The following is a 19400-nucleotide window of genomic DNA, read 5'->3' as shown; positions in this document are numbered from 1 at the left end:
GCTTGTCTCTAAATAAATGTGGCATTAGGCCAGTTCAAGCCTCTCACACTTGTAAATCACTTCTTAAATGGAGATATCAAGCCTAAAATGGGAGTTTGGTTTGGGGGTAGCTAAAAGAGGGGTTGTCTGAATTAGCCCTCATTTTGGTAATATTAACTTTCTGGATTAAAATGTTCAAGCTTGATACTGATTTCCCAAAACACATAAATTAAGGGACCAGCCAGAACTATGATTCGGTAGCAAAAAAAGAAAAGAAACAACCTGATCATTGGAATTAAAGAGTAAGTCAGTGGTTTTTGGATCTTTTCTTAAAGCCGAGGACTATACTTAGAGATAAAATAATTAAAAGCTGATTAAGAAAGATGGGAGTAATATATGCACCCCTTATCTGTGCCCATGCTCTTCAGAGGGGTCGAAAGACTACTGCACAAGCTGATTGTTCCTTCCAGCTCTAAAACTCTTGATTTCAAAAGTGTAGAGAATGTGGGTGCGTGTATATATATGGCTGAATCCTTTTGCTGTTCACGTGAAACTACCACAACATTGTTAGTCGGCTATACCCCAATACAAAATAAAAAGTTTAAAGTTAATAAAATATATAGGCAATGTAATGACTTAGAGACTATTATTGCCTAAAAACATTTTGAAAAAAATTAAGTTACTCATTTATAATGAATTACTTTTATACTTTATTTGGCACAAAATAATGTCTTTTACATACAGTAAAGGTTGAATTGTTATCTTTGGGGTGGATACAAAAATCTCTTAAGCAAAAACACTGATCTCTACAGTCAGTTGTTAAAAATTGTTATTGGTAGCTTTTCATCTAACTCATTTAGGTAATTTTATTTCCTGAGAGGTATTAACATTTTCATTTATTTTTTATTAAGAAGATCCTAGTGTAACATTTCAAGTAACTAACCAGTTTTCAAGCAAAATATTTTTTCATTAAATTTTCTTTAAGTATATTTTTGAGAAAAAATTGAATTTATCTTTTTGGAACAGGGTCATTATCGTTATTGTGCTGCTCTTTCTATGCTGGGGGAATATGACTGGGCCCTGCAAGCAAACATAAAAGCTCAAAAACTCTGTAAAAATGACCCTGAGGGAATCAAGGATCTAATTCAGCAGCATGTAAAGTTACAAAAACAAATAGAAGACCTGCAAGGTATTTCACCTAAGATTCTTTTGGTTACAGTCAAATACCCTTAAAAACTTTCAAAGGTGGGTTTCTTGGATTAATGGAGGACCATAAATCAGTTCTCAGAAGATTTGTACTTATATTTTATGTTATCTTGGTCAGCTCACTTAAATTTTTCATTTGTATTCATGTAGAATTCTGTTAGTATTATATTCCAGTTGGTAATAATAAATGATTTGTACTTTTTATTTGAAATAGCAACAAATTATTTATTCTTCTATAGAAAAGTATGCTTTCTTGAAATTTTGAATGAAGGAAAACCTTTTGAAACAAAGTTTTAAATTTCTTCCTCCATTATTATAGTTATTTCCTAAAGAAAAGGCCCTTCAGTAGTGTTGTTTGTTTTTGCACCAAGTTTGTGACTAATTCTATAGCATGCTGAATGTGTGTGTATACATAGGTAATCAGAAATTAGTGTGCAGGCTGGGAACTCCAGGTTTTCATTCTGCCCTTGTTTTCCCTCCTGAGTCATTTTGCTCCCTCCAGTGCCTGAATTCACCTTACTCAGCGTAGAGTCCTTTCCCGTTCTTTCTCCTGTGAGTAGTTAGTGTCTCACGAAGCTGAGCCCAGCAGTTCTATTTCACTGTCAGATGTTGTCATCCAACAGGACACGTTTATCAGATTGTGAGCTCCTCGAAGACAGGTACCATCTCTGATTGAGATTATACATTGCTGCATCTACTCAATGATCACATGTAATGGGATGTCAAATAAGGTTTGTGTAGCATCTTGTGGAGAAGGCAATGGCACCCCACTCCAGTACTCTTGCCTGGAAAATCCCATGGATGGAGGAGCCTGGTAGGCTGCAGTCCACGCGGTCGCTAGGAGTCGGACACGACTGAGTGACTTCACTTTCACTTTTCACTTTCATGCATTGGAGAAGGAGATGGCAACCCACTCCAGTGTTCTTGCCTGGAGAATCCCAGGGACGGCGGAGCCTGGTGGGCTGCCGTCTGTGGGGTTGCACAAAGTCGGACACAACTGAAGTGACTTAGCAGCAGCAGCAGCAGCATCTTATTGACATCGTTCTAAAACTAAAAACATACGGAAGTGTAAAATTGCCTAGGTTTATTTTTCAGTTCCCTAAATTTGATAGTCTTATTGTTAGCCTAAAAGAAATGTGAAAATATTTTAAAGTATGTGTTGCCAATCCACTGATTATTGTGTGTGTGTGTGGTTCATTTTTGTAGGTCAAACACCAGCTAGTAATCCAGTCAAAGCCTTCTGTGAAAGCAGGTGAGTTAATGTCAGATCAGTAGCTGTTACTTGGAGTGGTTTTGCTCTGTGAGTTCGAGTTGCTTTCTGATGCTTTAGTATATAATAGCAACCACAATAAAGTTGGGAATGGAAGGACAAGAGGAGGTTTTATTTTACTGATTTTAATATTTTTTTATTTGGCTGCCCCAGATCTTAGTTGCGGCATGCAGACTTTTTAATTACATCATGTGGAATCTAGTTTGCTGACCAGGAATCGAACCTAGGACCCCTGCAATTGAAAGTGCAGAGTCTTGGTCACTGGACCACCAGGGAAATCCCAAGAGGAGATTTTAAAGTGTGTTTGTAAGATTAGGTGATGACCTGTGATTTGTTTTGCTGAGCTATTTGCATATGTGTGTACTGGAGATCCATAGCCTAAGCCCATAGGGAGGAGGTGTGAAGTGTTAAGAAGACATAACTGTGCTTCGGTGGCACCGGTTTTGGGCATGAGGGTCCTGGCAGCAGAGACCAGGGGCACAATCTGTGCCGTTCACCCCTCACCTCCATCCCAGAAGCATCCACCTCCAGCCTCCTTATACCTTTTCAAAAAAAGGCTGAGGCACTCCTGTTAGAAGTAGGCAGCAGATAGATTTGAGCTCATTTTCTTCTGCTCATAAGAAAACAAACAGCAGTCAGGATTCTACGTTTTTTTATTTGGCAGTTAAAATAGATTAAACTTTACCCACATGCTTGGGATGTTGAAGCTGTTAAATTTATAACCAGACTTACTTATTTTAATATTAGAAACCAGTATACATTTCTTGAGTTGTTCTTTATCTATTTTGAGGTTTTAATGCCAAATTTAAAACAATATTTATATAAAAACCCAATCTCAGAGGTAGAGGTTCTTTTTGAAGCTATTACTTTGCTTTTGAGGAAAAAAGGCTATATTTGCTAAAATCTCCTTGTTTGAAGGATAACTTTTAAAAAATACTAATCAATAGAAATAAAATTATTATTTCTTTTATTACCGCTCAGGGCCTACATACCTAGTTTATCAGCACCTGCATTTAGTACTTCACTTAACTTTGTGGAAACTGAAAAAAATTTCAGAAAAACTAACCACGAAATGGCAAACGGTGGTAATCAGAATCCAAAGGTAAGCTCAGTTAAAAACCAAGATTAAAATTATTTTGAGTATGGATAGTCTCATATTTTATAGTACTGTTTTTGTGATAATGGAAACTAACAGGCGTCTCTAAGCCTATAGCCCGGCTCTGTGCTCCCAGATGACCTGTGTCAGTTTTCCTCTGACCTGTAATGTACTCAAAGGTCAAGTTCACATTTATATTTCTTTCCGGGGCTTGAGGGGGGAAAAAAGGGAATTGTGTTTTGGACTTAGATGGGCATTAAAGGGAACTTTCCCAATTCACCATATAATTCTTTTGTTGTTAATAATGAAAGTCTCAAAGAGGCTATATTCAGTTTGGGAGAGGAGCATAAGGAAAGAGGTGATAGGATTAATTCAGCATTTATTGTGCAGTACTTACCATTTTGTTGGTTTATTCATTTGGTAAAGCTGAGTATTTTAGGTGCTTAGATAAATTCTGTTCTACTTAATTATTTAGCTGTTCATGGCTGTATTTTTTTTTTTCTTAAGTCTCAGTAATTTTATTTTCATGGTAGGTGGTAGATGAAGCTCTGAAAGTAGATGATTGTGACTGTCATCCTGAATTTGTACCTCCATCAAGTGAGTTTTTTCCCCTTCTCTAAGTTTTTGCTGAATTCATGTAGTGTTGCCTAGGCTTCTACATGCTAAAATTCGCAAAAGCCTCACTTATATTTGCTGTTGTTCTCCTTTTACTTTGCAGTGCTTCTGAGTCTAGAAAAAAATGGGAATATTTATTTGAAATAAATGCTCAGTCTTTTCATATTACTTAATAAATTTAATTTTGGAAATCTAGGTAAAGGTATGGAAAGGAAAAATGATGCTCTCTTGGTCTGCTACCTGATTTCCACTAGGCCAGTGTTTCTTTCATTATCTACCCCCTGCTCTCAGAGCTGTTTCTCCTTTCATGAAACTTTAATACTTCAGATACCATTTGTCTGTTTTATGTTCTGTATGTACATGTGTGCTTTATATATAAAAACAGATTTTTTTCATCTTCCAGTAACCAATTCCAACTTTTTTGGGGGAGATGTCACCCCTAAGTATATGTTGAGAATGCATATACTTTAATACTACTTTATTTAAATTATATGTGTTTAGTGCATTCATTTATTTGTGCATCTAGAAAACATGGAGACACACAGCAGACCTCATCTACTTGGTGTCTTAAGAAATGAAAGATTTCAGAAAAGCAAATACTCATGCCACATTTTTTCTCAGTGTCCCTTTATACTTCCTGCTTCTGAAGGAAGTCATTCTGAAGTGGATTTCATTCTTCTCTGTCTTTTAAAACAAAGTTTGAGAGAATTCAGATTTTCTCGATGGTTCAAAGTTGTGGTTATACACACATTACTTCCTCAAGCTTTCATGAGCTCCTTTCAGAGCTATTGTGGTGAGATGGTTGACCTTCTAGTTAGTGATCCTGTTGGCCTCTTTTCTTTCACTAGTTTTTTTGTTCCTTTATTTTTCCTGCAGTCATTTCGGTCTTTTACTTCCTGCAGCTCTATCTTCTCTTAGGCTCCAGTGCTGCATATCCAACCACTTACTACTAGTTAGCACTATAGCACAGATATAAAGGGGGGAAACACAGGGGCCTGCCTTACCTGATGTGACTTTATGGCATATGCAAAATATTTGAAAATAAAACTTCTTCTATAAAAACAGCTTTTAATTTATTAATATTTCTTAGGCTATTATTAGATCATTTAAATCATTTAAATACTGTTCATAGTTCTGCATCTATGTTCAAAGAAATTGAGGTCCCAGAATTAGATTAATTAAATTTAGCCCTACGTCACCCAGTAGAAATCAAACTGGAACTCTTCTTTCTAGAAGTCTCTGGTTTTCTGAGGCCCCCAGAGCTCAGGCTGTCAGCCCCTCCCTCGTACATAGCTGACTTGCTTCTCCCAAAGCTTCCTTCAGACGCACCTCCTCCCTACCTGTGCTCTCCTCTGCACAACTGTGTACAGTGTGTACAGTGGTGCCCTGCTCCTCCTGAGGAGGTCAAGGCTGAGCTGCAGAGCTGGGGAGTCAGAAGCACTGGGCATGCACACATTCACACCACCTGCCCCTTTCAGCCTGTCCTTACTTAAGCCCCTCAATCACACAGGTTTGCCTAGTGCTGCTTAAAATGAACTCCATTTGGCCCATTCTATGTAAAATCCTACTTGTTACCTTAAACACAGATGCTGCATCCCTCCTGATGCCTTTCCCAGTCACTCCAATTTACTTGATTTTCCCTTCTAGGAATTACCAAGAGCAGTTACTATGGGATTGATATTTCAATAACAACATAGAATCTTCTTTTTTTTCTTAGTGGGGATTGTTATTTAATTACTGAAGTGACTGTCTTTTCTTCCCATATGATTATAAACTCCCTGAGAATAGAAACTATAGCCTGAGAAACAAGAAAAAAAGAAAGCAACTATAGCCTTCTATATCTCTTCTATATCTATCTTTCTTGTAAACTATATCTCTTCTGTATCTACTGTAGGGTTAAATGATAATCATCATTATAATTTATTCTTACAGTAATTTTATAGCATACATAGAGAAACATTATCAGTAGCTTTTTTTTTTAATAGCTTACGTGTTAGACTCACAATATTGCTCCCTTTGCTTTATTATTCCAATTTACATTTTTAAAAAACTTTACTTTTAAGTTTGTAGATTTTTACATACAGATTTCAGGAACAAATACTTTTGTATTCACAGGTCAGCCTCCAAAATATAAAGGGAAACAAAAATCTCGAAACAATGAATTGGAGAAGTTCAGGTACGTTTTTTTTTTTTTTTTTTTCAGGTACGTTTCTTATCTTTTTTTTTTTTTTTTGCTTTATTTTGTTTCCATAATGTCCACCTCCCAAGAAGAAAGGAAAAATCTCTTTCAAGTAGTAGCTACTTTTGCATGTGTGTATTATGATAAGTACATCTCTTTCAAATGTCTAGGCATGTCTTTAGAAGAAGATGATTTTTGGCTAAAGGATTTTTTAGTCCTGAATGTTAATTGACTGAGAGTCATATAATAGATATTGCAGCATTAATTTTCTAAGATTTCAAAATACATGCTCATAAGAGGAAGAGGAAGGCATATTCAGATAACTGTAAATATTTGATCTCCTTTACTGTTCGCTTGCTTTCACCTGTCTCTCAGTTCCTTCTCTAGTGCCTTTCTTTAGAAATCGCTGTTAATCATTTCTTGACCATCTGAAAACTAACTCTGCGTGCCCTGACATGGCTGTGTGTGTATTCAGAGGCCCTTTTGAGTCATTATCCCATTAGAGGAAAGGATTTACTAATAAACCAACCACTTACAAAATCGGTTCTACCAAGCATTTCCCCCAGTTAACAGTAGGAACTCTTGGCACCAATCTTTATAGTTAATCTCCCATTACGTACAGCGATGTAAATTGATGGCAAAGTGAAAGCGTAAATCTTACAGTAGATACAGAAATTCATGAAAACAATGAAAATGATGCTGGTGAAACTGCAAAGCCTTCCTTGCCACAGTTCCACTAGTCTTCAGTTTTCTCTTTGTATCTGAAGGCTGATTCCTTGATAGGTGCTTCAAGGAGAATGAATATCATTTGAATATCATAGCATTAAGAGAAATTAGTAAAGTACCATTTTTTGATGCTTCTACCAAAGTTAAATACAAAGCAAAGCCATAGTGCCTTATGTTATTCTCTTATTTGTTAGAAAAGCCCTGGGTCTTCCTCCTCACCCCTCTTCTCTCAGCACAAAAAGAAATCAAAACCCAGTACATGTTTATTCTTTGAATGCATACAGTTTCAACCCATTGTGTTAAAGATAACTCGATTTTCCTGATATTTTGTTTCTGTTTTCAAACTGAATACTCTTCTTGATTATATCTATTTCATGAGGTTATTAAATAATAAAGTGGATGGTGGTTTGGTGGTTTAGTTGCTAAGTCGTGTCCGACTCTATGACCTCATGGGCTGTAGTCCACCAGCTCCACTATCCATGGAGTTTTCCAGGCAAGAATACTGGAGTGGGTTGCCATTTTCCTTCTCCAGGGGATCTTCCTGACCCAGGAATTGAACCCAGGCCTTCTGCATTGCAGGCAGATTCTTTACCAACTGAGCTACAAGGGAAGCCCAAGTAGGACAACCACATAAAATTCTTAGAGCCCTGGAACATAGTAAATGTTCAATACAGTGGAACTGTCATCATTGTTAACACTATCATTTTCATTGTTAGAACCATTCTGGCCTCTAGCTTGCCTTTATCTCTTCTAAAATGCCTTGACTACCTTCCCATATCAGACCATGGATATCTACATTCTTCATTTTCATGGCTGTAGGATATTTCATGAAATAGATGTTATGTGAAGGAGGAATTTCTTGAGTAGGAATTGCCATCAAAGGGCGTGTGTAACTATCTTTGCCGTATTTTCCTCTCAGGAAATGAGCAGTGTTCATACTGGTACTAAGCTACTAGAGGGTATGGTATAAGAAGGGTGTTTATAGATTTGGTCCACGTCCCCCGTTCCTGGCACAGAGCTCCTACGACCCTTGGAGTTGCCGAGTGAAGAGAGAGTCTTTGGTTACTTCCAAAAGACTTAGGAGCTCCTTCCTCCCTCCTTGAGTTTATACTCATAAGGTGACTCAAGGTTGGGCCCCTGTCTTCAAGATCGAGGGTGGTCACCAAAAAGATAAAACGTGTGATTGGTTGGAACTTTCAGCACCCCCCACCCCCCAATCTTTTGGGAGGGGAAGGGAGCTAGAAATTGAGTTTAGTCACGAGTGTCCAGTGATTTAATCATTCATGCCTGTGTAATGAGACCTCAATAAGAACGTCTAAACACAGGGGTTAAGGAGCTTCTGGGTTGGTGACTACATGGAGATGGCGGGGAGAGTGACTCGGGGGCAGTGTGAAAGCAGCATGGTGCTTCTCACCCCACACCTTCCCTGAGTCTTTTCCACTGAGCTGCTCCCGACCTCTGTCCTTTACGGTGAACTGATAACCATAAGTAAAGTGCTTTCCTGAGTTCTGTGGGTTGTCCTCAGGAATAGTTGAACCTTAGGGGTGGTCACAGGAACCCCTGAATTTGTAATCAGTGGGGCATAAGCATGGGTAGCCTGGGTACCCCATTGTGGCTGAAGTGAGGGCAGCCTTGTGGGACTGAGCTTGTAACCTGTGGGGCCTGAGTTACTAACTCCGTAGCTGGTGTTAGAATTGAATTGTTGGACTCTTAGTTGATGTTGCAGAATTGGTGTGGAAAATCACAGGTATTTGGTTTCAAAGCGCCGCACATTTGGAGTCACAACTGGTGTCAGAAAACACCGACTTTAGGCTCAGCCTTTCTGAAATGTTTCTGTCTTTGTTTGATTTTCGCATGAGATGGAGCATCTTTGCGGTATTTATTGAACACACTGATTGTCTCAGGAGTTTGTTGTTATTGATGACTTACATTTGTAATAACTTGGTGATCAGTGTAAATCCCAAATTTCTTTTTTTTTTTTAAGCTGTTCTTCCATAATGTCTGTATAATGAGCTCCTCTGGTCCTCCTTCCCCTCTAATTTAATAGGGGTTTTATTAAACTTAGAAATTACTTGGCAGAGAATCAGCATCTTGGTAATATTTCTGTTTAGGAATTTGTGACTCTCCATTTGCTCAATGTTTGATAGGACTTTCAGTAAATAATAGTATTTTCCTTTATATAAGCAGGATTGTTTTAAAATAATTCACAACAGTACTTTTCTCTTTTAGCCCTGGTTCACAAGAAACTTTACCAGTAGATTTAAAAAACATCTTGGAGAAACAGTTTTCTAAATCTTCCAGAGCCGCACACCAGGTAAAGGCAGAGACTTTGCTAATGGAAAAGAGACTCTCTGAACATAACATTTTGTCACTTGAATGAAGTCTAATCACGTACCACTCTTGAAGTTTTTGGGTTTTTCTAATGTAATTTTAGTTATGGACATAGAATTTAATAGATGATTGCTAAGAGACCAAACTATCATTAAATTTAAGTTTTAACTTGGTAATTATGTGAACCTGAGATTTAACTAATGGTTAATACTGCACAAGTGTTTGTTTCCAAAAGATTTAAAAGGAAGAAGCAAGTCTTTTCAAAGATGTAAAGCTTTGGCGATCTTTGCTTCCCAAAGTTTTTAACTTTTAAGTTAAATGATTTTAAAAGGTTTAAATACCTGCAGCTTTATTACACCTACCATAAAATCTTAAAGGAGCAAACGTTTTATTCTTTGATTTATCAGATAACTGTATATAAAATTCTTTCTATGATATTGAATAATAAAAAATGTACATTAAGGGGGAAGAAATGAATAGGCAGAACACAGAGGATTTCTCAGGCTGTGAAAATCCTTTGTCTGATAGTATAGATGATGGATACATTATGCACTTGTCTGAGCCTGTAGAATGTACACCAAGAGTGAGCCATAGATAGGGTTCACAGGTAAGCTGTGGGCTTCGGATGATTATGTGGTGTCAGTGTTGGTTAATCCTTGGTTTAAGAAAAAAAAAACAACTGTATGTCATTCTGATGAGTGATACTGATAGTGGGGAAGCTATGCATTTAAGGGAACAAGAAGTTTGTGGAAATCTTGGTTCCTCCCTCTTAGGTTTTTTTGTAAACCTAAAACTGCTATCAAAACATTTTAAAAAATGCAAGGGATACAGCTAAAAGATTACTTTGAAGGGAATTTGTCAAGCTGAATGCATGTATTAAAAGAACAGAGACATTTATGTATTTACTTGTTTATTGCTGCAGCATGTGGGATCTTTGGTTCCCTGACCAGGGATCGAACTCTCACTTCTTGGATTGAAAGTGCGGAGCCTTAATCACTGGACCACCAGGGGATTTCCAAGACTTTTAAATTAGTGACACTTTCCTCTCAAGAACAAGGGGGGGAAAAAAAACAACGAAAAGAGAGAGTAGAAGGAAATAACAAAGTAGAAAATAATGAAATGAGCCTCTCAACTTCTGAGATGGCCCACAGTCTGTGGAGTGTGTTTCTCTCTAAATAAGTCTTGGTTCAGTTCAGTCACTCAGTCATGTCCGACTCTTGGTGACCCCATGAATTGCAGCATGCCAGGCCTCCCTGTCCATCACCAACTCCTGGAGTTCACACAAACTAATGTCCATCGAGTCGATGATGCCATCCAGCCATCTCATCCTCTGTCGTCCCCTTCTCCTCCTGCCTCCAATCCCTCCCAGCTTCAGTCTTTTCCAATGAGTCAACTCTTCGAATGAGGTGGCCAAAGTATTGGAGTTTCAGCTTTAGCATCAGTCCTTCCAAAGAACACCCAGGGCTGATCTCCTTTAGAATGGACTGGAATAAGTCTACTTCTCACCTATTAAAAGAAAAAGAAAGTAATGAAATGGAACAACACATAAAGGATCCACAGAGCTAAAAGTTGACTCTTGGTCTTTGACAACATAAATAAAATTTACACACCAGTAACCCACTCCAGTACTCTTGCCTGGAAAGTCCCATGGATGGAGGAGCCTGGTAGGCTGCAGTCCATGGGGTCGCTAAGAGTCAGACATGACTGAGCGACTTCACTTTCATGCATTGGAGAAGGAAATGGCAACCCACTCCAGTGTTCTTGCCTGGAGAATCCCAGGGACGGGGGAGCCTGGTGGGCTGCTGTCTATGGGGTCGCACAGAGTTGGACACGACTGAAGCGACTTAGCAGCAGCAGCATGGAAACTAAACTGTGGTGTTGGAGAAGACTCTTGAGAGTCCCTTGGACTGCAAGGAGGTCAAACCAGTCAATCCTAAAGGAAATCAACCCTAAATATTCATTGGAAGGACTTGATGCTGAATCTCCAATACTTAAGCCACCTGATGTGAAGAGCGGATTCATCAGAAAACACCCTGATGCTGGGAAAGATTGAAGGCAGGAGAAGGGGGTGACAGAGGATGAGATGGTTGAATGGCATCACTGACTCAGTGGACATGAGTTTGAGTAAGCTCCAGGAGTTGGTGATGGACAGGGAAGCCTGGCATGCTGCAGTCCATGGGGTTACAAAGAGTTGGACATGACTGAGCAACTGAACAACAGCAGTGGACACTGATGGGTTTCTCAGGTGATGCTAGTGGTAAAGAATCTGCCTGCCAATGTAGGAGATGCAAGAGACTTAGGTTCTGTTTCTGGGTTGGGAAGATCCTCTGGAGAAGAAAATGGCAACTCACTCCAGTAGTCTTGCCTGGAAAATTCCCTGGGGCCACAAAGAGTTGGAAAGGACTGAGCACACATGGACTGATCAAAGAAGATACAATAAAGCAGTTTCAAGAATGGAAAAGGTACATTACTTACAGACTCTTTAATATTACAATTACTATATCAAAATACTATTATGAACATTATACCAAGAAATTTGAAAATGTATATAGATGAAATAGACAAATGTCTAGAAAAATCCAGCTTATAAAAACTCACTCAGAAAGAAATAGAAACTTTAACAGAATCTGTGGATTACAACAAATTGTGGAAAATTCTTAAAGAGATGAGAACACCAGACCACCTTACCTGCCTCCTGAGAAATCTGTATGCAGGTCAAGAAGCAACAGTTAGAACCAGACATGGAATGATGGACTGGTTCATAATTGGGAAAGAAGTATGTCAAGGCTGTATATTGTCACCCTGCTTATTTAACTTATGAGCAGAGTACATCATGCGAAATGCCGGGCTGGATGAAGCTTAAGCTGAAATCAAGATTGCCTGGAGAGAAATCAATAACCTCATATATTCAGATAATACCACCCTTATGGCAGAAAGCAACAAGGAACTAAAGACCTCTTGTTGAAGGTGAAAGAGGAAAGTGAAAAAACTGGCTTAAAATTCAACATTCAGAAAAACAAAGATCATGGCATCTGGTCCCATCAAAAGAACAAAGTTGGTGGACTTAACACTATCCATTACTTATTTCAAAGAGAAAGTGAAGTCACTCAGTTGTATCCGACTCTTTGCAACCCTGTGGACTGTAGCCCTCCAGGCTTCTCCATCCATGGGATTTTCCCAGCAAGAATACTGGAGTGGGTTGCCATTTCCTTCTCCAGGGGATCTTTCCGACCCAGCAGTGGAACCTGCGTCTCCTGCATTGCAGGCAGGCACTTTACTGTCTGAGCCACTAGGGAAGCCCTGGTCCCATCACTACTGGTCCTATCAATTCATGTCAAATAGATGGGGAAACAATGGAAACAGTGACCAACCTATATTTTCCTGGGCTCCACAATCACTGCAGACAGTAAGTGCAGCCATGAAATTTAAAAGACACTTGCTCCTTGGAAGAAAAGCTGTGACAAACCTGGACAGCATGTTAGAAAGTAGAGACATTACTTTGCTGACAAAGGTCCGTCTAGTCAATGCTATGGTTTTTCCAGTAGTCATGTATGGATGTGAGAGCTGGACTGTGAAAAAGGCTGGGCGCTGAAGAATTGATGCTTTTGAACTGTGGTGTTAGAGAAGACTCTTGAGAGTCCCCTGGACTGCAAGAACATCAAACCAGTCCATCCTAAAGGAAATCAACCCTAAATCTTCATTGGAAGGACTGATGTTGAAGCTGAAGCTCCAATACTGTGGCCATCTGATTCGAGAGCTGACTCCTTGGAAAAGACCCTGATGCTGGGAAAGATTGAAGGTAGGAGGGAGGAGAAGGGGACAACAGAGGATGAGATGGTTGGATGGCATCACTGACTCGATGGATAAGAGTGTAAGCAAACCCCAGGAAATGGTGAAAGACAGGAAAGCCTGGTGTGCTGTAGTCCATGGGGTCGCAAAGAGTCAGACACGACTGAACAACAACAGAATCCAGAATTTCCAGAACCAATCATAATTAGTCACTATTCTAGTCATTGAATACCTATAGACTTATTTTTGGTGAAAAGTTGTTTGTTTTGGTTAAATGTGATTCATAGAAGTCTGCTTTGACAATTCAGTGCTCTATGTAAATATAGGTCTGTTTCTTCTAAAATAAAATACTGGATTTAAATCCCCCCCAAATGAATATTAACATGGAACACAATACTTATTTCCATATGTCAGTCAGTTAAAAATTCTTTTGTCTATTTTAGGTATATATGACATTTCTTTTTAAGGTCTGTTGGAATGAAGCAAGTTTCAAGCATTTTTAATGTTTCCTAATCAGTTTCAACAGCTTTCTAATTAGTTGCGTGAAAGCATTTTTAGAATTTCTAATAGTGTTTAAATTGTCACTTTATTTTGAGTTTACTGATCCTAAAGACTGAGGGACTTAAATATTAAAGACAGTTTGTAAAGACAAAAGATTGCTTAAATAAAAATGATAGTTATTTTTGAGCCTTCATTTGTTTAACACACTTTTACTTAGGCCCCTGTGTATGCCGAGGCCTGGGAGTGCCGTTCAGCCCACTCATGGAGCTTTCAGTACAGACCACTAACTTGTATTGAGAGGGTTAATTTCCAATGGAAACATAAGGCAAATGCATCTGTTTTCTAGAATGAAAGATGGAATGGAATTAGTTCATTCAAGGCTAATAAACTAGTATGTGTGCAGATAGCACATCATCTTCTGTAAGTGTTAAAATTCTTATTATAACATAAATATGGCTGTTGTTGAGCTATTTAAATACTGTATTGCAAACACTAAGTTTATGTGAGACCTGTTCTTTTCTATGTGTATTCAGGGGTAAAATTCTCTTAAACTTTGATTCATTGGACAAAAAGCAATAGGTAGCTTTGTTTGTCAGAGAAGGCAATGGCAACTCACTCCAGTATTCTTGCCTGGAAAATCCCATGGATGGAGGAGCCTGGTGGGCTGCAGTCCATGGGGTCGCTAAGAGTCGGGCACAACTGAGCGACTTCACTTTCACTTTTCACTTTCATGCATTGGAGAAGAAAACGGCAACCCACTCCAGTGTTCTTGCCTGGAGAATCCCAGGGACGGGGGAGCCTGGTGGGCTGCCGTCTATAGGGTCGCACAGAGTCGGACACAACTGAAGTGACTTAGCAGCAGCAGCAGCTTTGTTTGTGACCAGACTGTTTTTCCCTCTGTGTGTTTTGGATCCTCATTGTTAGACAGTGAGGAATGTCATGCACATATTTGCATTTTCTGCTCCAGTGAATGGCGTACACATGTATGTCAAGACGTGAGGAGATGTAAGTTTAGCCTGTAGTCTTATTTCTCCAGTCTTCATACAACTTTTCTGGCCTATAGCTATTGCCATGTAACTGAAATCTGAATTCAGATTATAATGTATATGCTCATGTATATTCAGATTATAAAGTTTTTCTTGCTTTATTTCAGGATGCATTATAGCATTTTTTTTTTTTGCTCTTCCCTTTGCATTTAACCTAGTATTATAATATCTCTCCCAATAATTCTAATTATATTCAAGTACATGTTAGGCGGGAATAGAGCTACTGATTAAAAGTAGCCATTTCTTGCTGAGAATTAGGGTTTGTTTCAGGACATGAGGGCAGTTGTTGAAATCTGATAGTGACCCGTAAATTGATTGCTTGTTCTTACTTGTCTAATTGTTCAAGTCTCAGCCAAATAATATACTTACTTAAATGATGGCTAATGTTCTCCATTTGTGCTGTTAAAACTTCCAAACACTGTCTGTCTAGTCTGGTAAAGAGAACACGGCTTAGTATTAGAAAGTGAACCACCCTTTCCTGTCATGGGCAGCACTGGAAACGTTGGAATTAAGATGTGAAGCTGTATGTTTTAATTTCTGCTTTAATGGTGGTATGCTGAAAAAGGACTATAATGCATAAAGGTTAGCTTTGCATATTTTATGATCAGTTATAAGGTATAACTGCTTAATGATGAACTTTGGCATCTTATGTTTTAGAGTAAACATGCATAGCTCTAGACTACTGAAATAGAATTTCTTTTTGCAGGATTTTGCTAATATAATGAAAATGCTGAGAAGTTTAATTCAGGATGGCTACACGGCCTTGCTGGAGCAGCGCTGCCGCAGCGCCGCCCAAGCCTTCACAGAGTTGCTCAACGGTTTAGATCCTCAAAAAATAAAGGTAAAATCACCTCCGGGTGATTTGTTTATCAGTGCTGACGCATTTCAGAGGAATGTAGACGAGAACCAAAACTTTGGTTGGTTTCGTTGTTTTACTGTATCTTAGACCGTTCTGAGATTGGCTGAACCTACTCCAGGTTGTGAGAAGCAGATAATGCTCTGATTGAGCCTCTATGGTAGCCCTAGCTATACAGCCCGGGTTTAAACTCTCATTGCTCTATAGTTGGTGTTCGTTAGAGATCTTGGCCTTTTCTCTTTATTAGAGTACAAAATCAAGGATTTGGACTCACTTTAGTCATGTCTTTTCATCTACAAAGAGAGTATTGGCTAGGTAAATAGTTTTTGTGGGGTTGTGAGAAAGCAAATACTGAGTTGGCCCTAAAAGTTTGTTTGAGTTTTTCATAAGATGGTATGGCAAAACCCGAATGGACTTTATGGCTAACCCAAGAATGTAGTCTATTACTTTTCCCATTTTTATGCAGAAGAATATGATGCCAATTTTTCTACTATGAACCATGTTCAAGTAATGGTGATACAGGGGTTCTGTGTTTTAAACACTTCATAGCAGTATAATTGCATATCTTTGCAAAATATGTTTTCTAATTCTGTTTGGCCTTGACCCAATAGCAGTTAGATTGTTTACACTTCTTTTATTGTTGTGGTTATCGTATTAATATGGTATAAATTGGGCAGAATTATGTTCAGATATTTAACAAGAGGATTTTTATTGACAGCAATTGAACCTGGCCATGATTAACTACGTGTTAGTAGTCTACGGACTTGCCATTTCACTCCTTGGAATAGGACAGCCCGAGGTAAGACTTATAACAGTGAAAATAGACTGTTAAAATACGCCATTAACTTTAGAAGGTATGTTAAAATAGTTTTCCCCTCTTGGCTTATTTCCTTCTGAGTACTTTTTTTCTCTTGCAGTTTTACTGAGATAATTGACATACAGCTTTGTATAATTTTAAGGTGTACAGCATAATGATCTGACTGATGTAAATCATGAGATGATTAGCACAGTAAGTTTAGGGAGTGCTGTCTGTGTACTTTCTTGATATTTTTTCTACACTTGATCTTGGCCAAAAGGCTGAGAAGCGAAGATAATTTTTTCTGAAATGCCTAAATTTAATTTAGTTTGTGGTATTTTTTTTAAAAGAAAATTTAGTTTGTATTTCCATTAGAAAAAAGTTATGCCAGGTCACCAATGGGAATCTACTTTTTATTCATATAAAAAGTAAAGGACCTGATGTGTCATGATAGATTTTGGAAATACATCGAGGGAAAAAGGCAAGTTGGAAATGTAGTAAACAATGTGATACCACTTCTGTACAATTTGGAATATTTACAGAGCGAAGTATATATTGTTTATGGCTACCTGCATCTTGTAAAAGAAAAAAAAAATACATGAACTAGCCTTATATATCAAGTTTAAGATAATGGTTGCATTTAGTGATAGAAAGGAGTTGGACTCGGGAGGTTAAAAAAGGAGAGTTCAGCTTTGTGTTATACTGTTTTATTTTTAAAAACATACTTAAAATGCTAATATTAATAGCTCTTAGTTCTGGATAGCAAGTATCTGGGGTATTCTATTATTTCCCAGAGTTCAGGCTTCCCATAACAGCATGCAGTCAGGGTATGGGTGTGAGCACGGGTGTCCATGACTCATGGTCCTTTTTTTTTTTTTTTTTTTATTAATTTTATTTTATTTTCAAACTCCACATAATTGTATTAGCTTTGCCAAACATCAAAATGAATCCACCACAGGTATACATGTGTTCCCCATCCTGAACCCTCCTCCCTCCCCATACCATCCCTCTGGGTCGTCCCAGTGCACTAGCCCCAAGCATCCAGTATCGTGCATTGAACCTGGACTGGCATCTCGTTTAATACATGATATTTTACATGTTTCAATGCCATTCTCCCAATTCTTCCCACCCTCTCCCTCTCCCACAAAGTCCATAAGACTGTTTTATACGTCAGTATCTCTTTTGCTGTCTCGTATACAGGGTTATCGTTACCATCTTTCTAAATTCCATATATATGCGTTAGTATACTGTATTGGTGTTTTTCCTTCTGGCTTACTTCACTCTGTATAATAGGCTCCAGTTTCATCCACCTCATTAGAACTGATTCAAATGTATTCTTTTTAATGGCTGAGTAATACTCCATTGTGTATATGTACTACAGCTTTCTTATCCATTCATCTGCTGATGGACATCTAGGTTGCTTCCATGACCTGGCTATTATAAACAGTGCTGCGATGAACATTGGGGTACACGTGTCTCTTTCCCTTCTGGTTTCCTCAGTGTGTATGCCCAGCAGTGGGATTGCTGGATCATAAGGCAGTTCTATTTCCAGTTTTTTAAGGAATCTCCACACTGTTCTCCATAGTGGCTGTACTAGTTTGCATTCCCACCAACAGTGTAAGAGGGTTCCTTTTCTCCACACCCTCTCCAGCATTTATTATTTGTAGACTTTTGGATTGCAGCCATTCTGACTGGTGTGAAATGGTACCTCATAGTGGTTTTGATTTGCATTTCTCTGATAATGAGTGATGTTGAGCATCTTTTCATGTGTTTGTTAGCCATCTGTATGTCTTCTTTGGAGAAATGTCTATTTAGATCTTTGGCCCATTTTTTGATTGGGTCATTTATTTTTCTGGAGTTGAGCTGTAGGAGTTGCTTGTATATTTTTGAGATTAGTTGTTTGTCGGTTGCTTCATTTGCTATTATTTTCTCCCATTCTGAAGGCTGTCTTTTCACCTTGATAATAGTTTCCTTTGATGTGCAGAAGCTTTTAAGTTTAATTAGGTCCCATTTGTTTATTTTTGCTTTTATTTCCAATATTCTGGGAGGTGGGTCATAGAGGATCCTGCTGTGATGTATGTCAGAGAGAGTTTTGCCTATGTTCTCCTCTAGGAGTTTTATAGTTTCTGGTCTTACGTTGAGATCTTTAATCCATTTTGAGTTTATTTTTGTATATGGTGTTAGAAAGTGTTCTAGTTTCATTCTTTTTACAAGTGGTTGACCAGATTTCCCAGCACCACTTGTTAAAGAGATTGTCTTTAATCCATTGTATATTCTTGCCTCCTTTGTCAAAGATAAGGTGTCCATATGTGGGGATTTGTCTCTGGGCTTTCTATTTTGTTCCATTGATCTATATTTCTGTCTTTGTGCCAGTACCATACTGTCTTGATAACTGTGGCTTTGTAGTAGAGCCTGAAGTCAGGTAGGTCGATTCCTCCAGTTCCATTTTTCTTTCTCAAGATCGCTTTGGCTATTCGAGGTTTTTTTTGTATTTCCATACAAATTGTGAAATTATTTGTTCTAGCTCTGTGAAGAATACTGTTGGTAGCTTGATAGGGATTGTGTTGAATCTATAAATTGCTTTGGGTAGTATACTCATTTTCACTATATTGATTCTTCCAATCCATGAACATGGTATATTTCTCCATCTATTAGTGTCCTCTTTGATTTCTTTCACCAGTGTTTTATAGTTTTCTATATATAGGTCTTTAGTTTCTTTAGGTAGATATATTCCTAAGTATTTTATTCTTTTCGTTGCAATGGTGAATGGAATTGTTTCCTTAATTTCTCTTTCTGTTTGCTCATTATTAGTGTATAGGAATGCAAGGGATTTCTGTGTGTTGATTTTATATCCTGCAACTTTACTATAATCATTGATTAGTTCTAGTAATTTTCTGGTGGATTCTTTAGGGTTTTCTATGTAGAGGATCATGTCATCTGCAAATAGTGAGAGTTTTACTTCTTCTTTTCCAATTTGGATTCCTTTTATTTCTTTTTCTGCTCTGATTGC

At 38.2% G+C, this 19400-nt stretch overlaps 1 protein-coding gene across 13 annotated transcripts in view; it reads left to right on the top strand.

Annotated features, from left to right (window-relative positions):
- TTC3 (tetratricopeptide repeat domain 3) overlaps nt 1-19400 on the top strand; it is a 129788-nt gene that overhangs the window by 40364 nt on the left and 70024 nt on the right. For all 13 annotated transcript variants that reach the window (XM_070377423.1, XM_070377454.1, XM_070377477.1 and 10 more), the window contains 8 exons: nt 1006-1168; nt 2392-2437; nt 3437-3557; nt 4085-4148; nt 6282-6342; nt 9301-9385; nt 15445-15579; nt 16313-16393. In XM_070377423.1, the coding sequence (XP_070233524.1) occupies nt 1006-1168; nt 2392-2437; nt 3437-3557; nt 4085-4148; nt 6282-6342; nt 9301-9385; nt 15445-15579; nt 16313-16393 (756 nt within the window). The remainder of the gene's footprint in view (nt 1-1005; nt 1169-2391; nt 2438-3436; nt 3558-4084; nt 4149-6281; nt 6343-9300; nt 9386-15444; nt 15580-16312; nt 16394-19400) is intronic.

The sequence above is a fragment of the Bos mutus genome, chromosome 1 (genome assembly GCF_027580195.1).
Source record: "Bos mutus isolate GX-2022 chromosome 1, NWIPB_WYAK_1.1, whole genome shotgun sequence".
NCBI lineage: Eukaryota > Metazoa > Chordata > Mammalia > Artiodactyla > Bovidae > Bos > Bos mutus.
The sequence above is the reverse complement of the archived record's forward strand: the minus strand, read 5'-3'. Positions and strand labels throughout refer to the sequence as shown.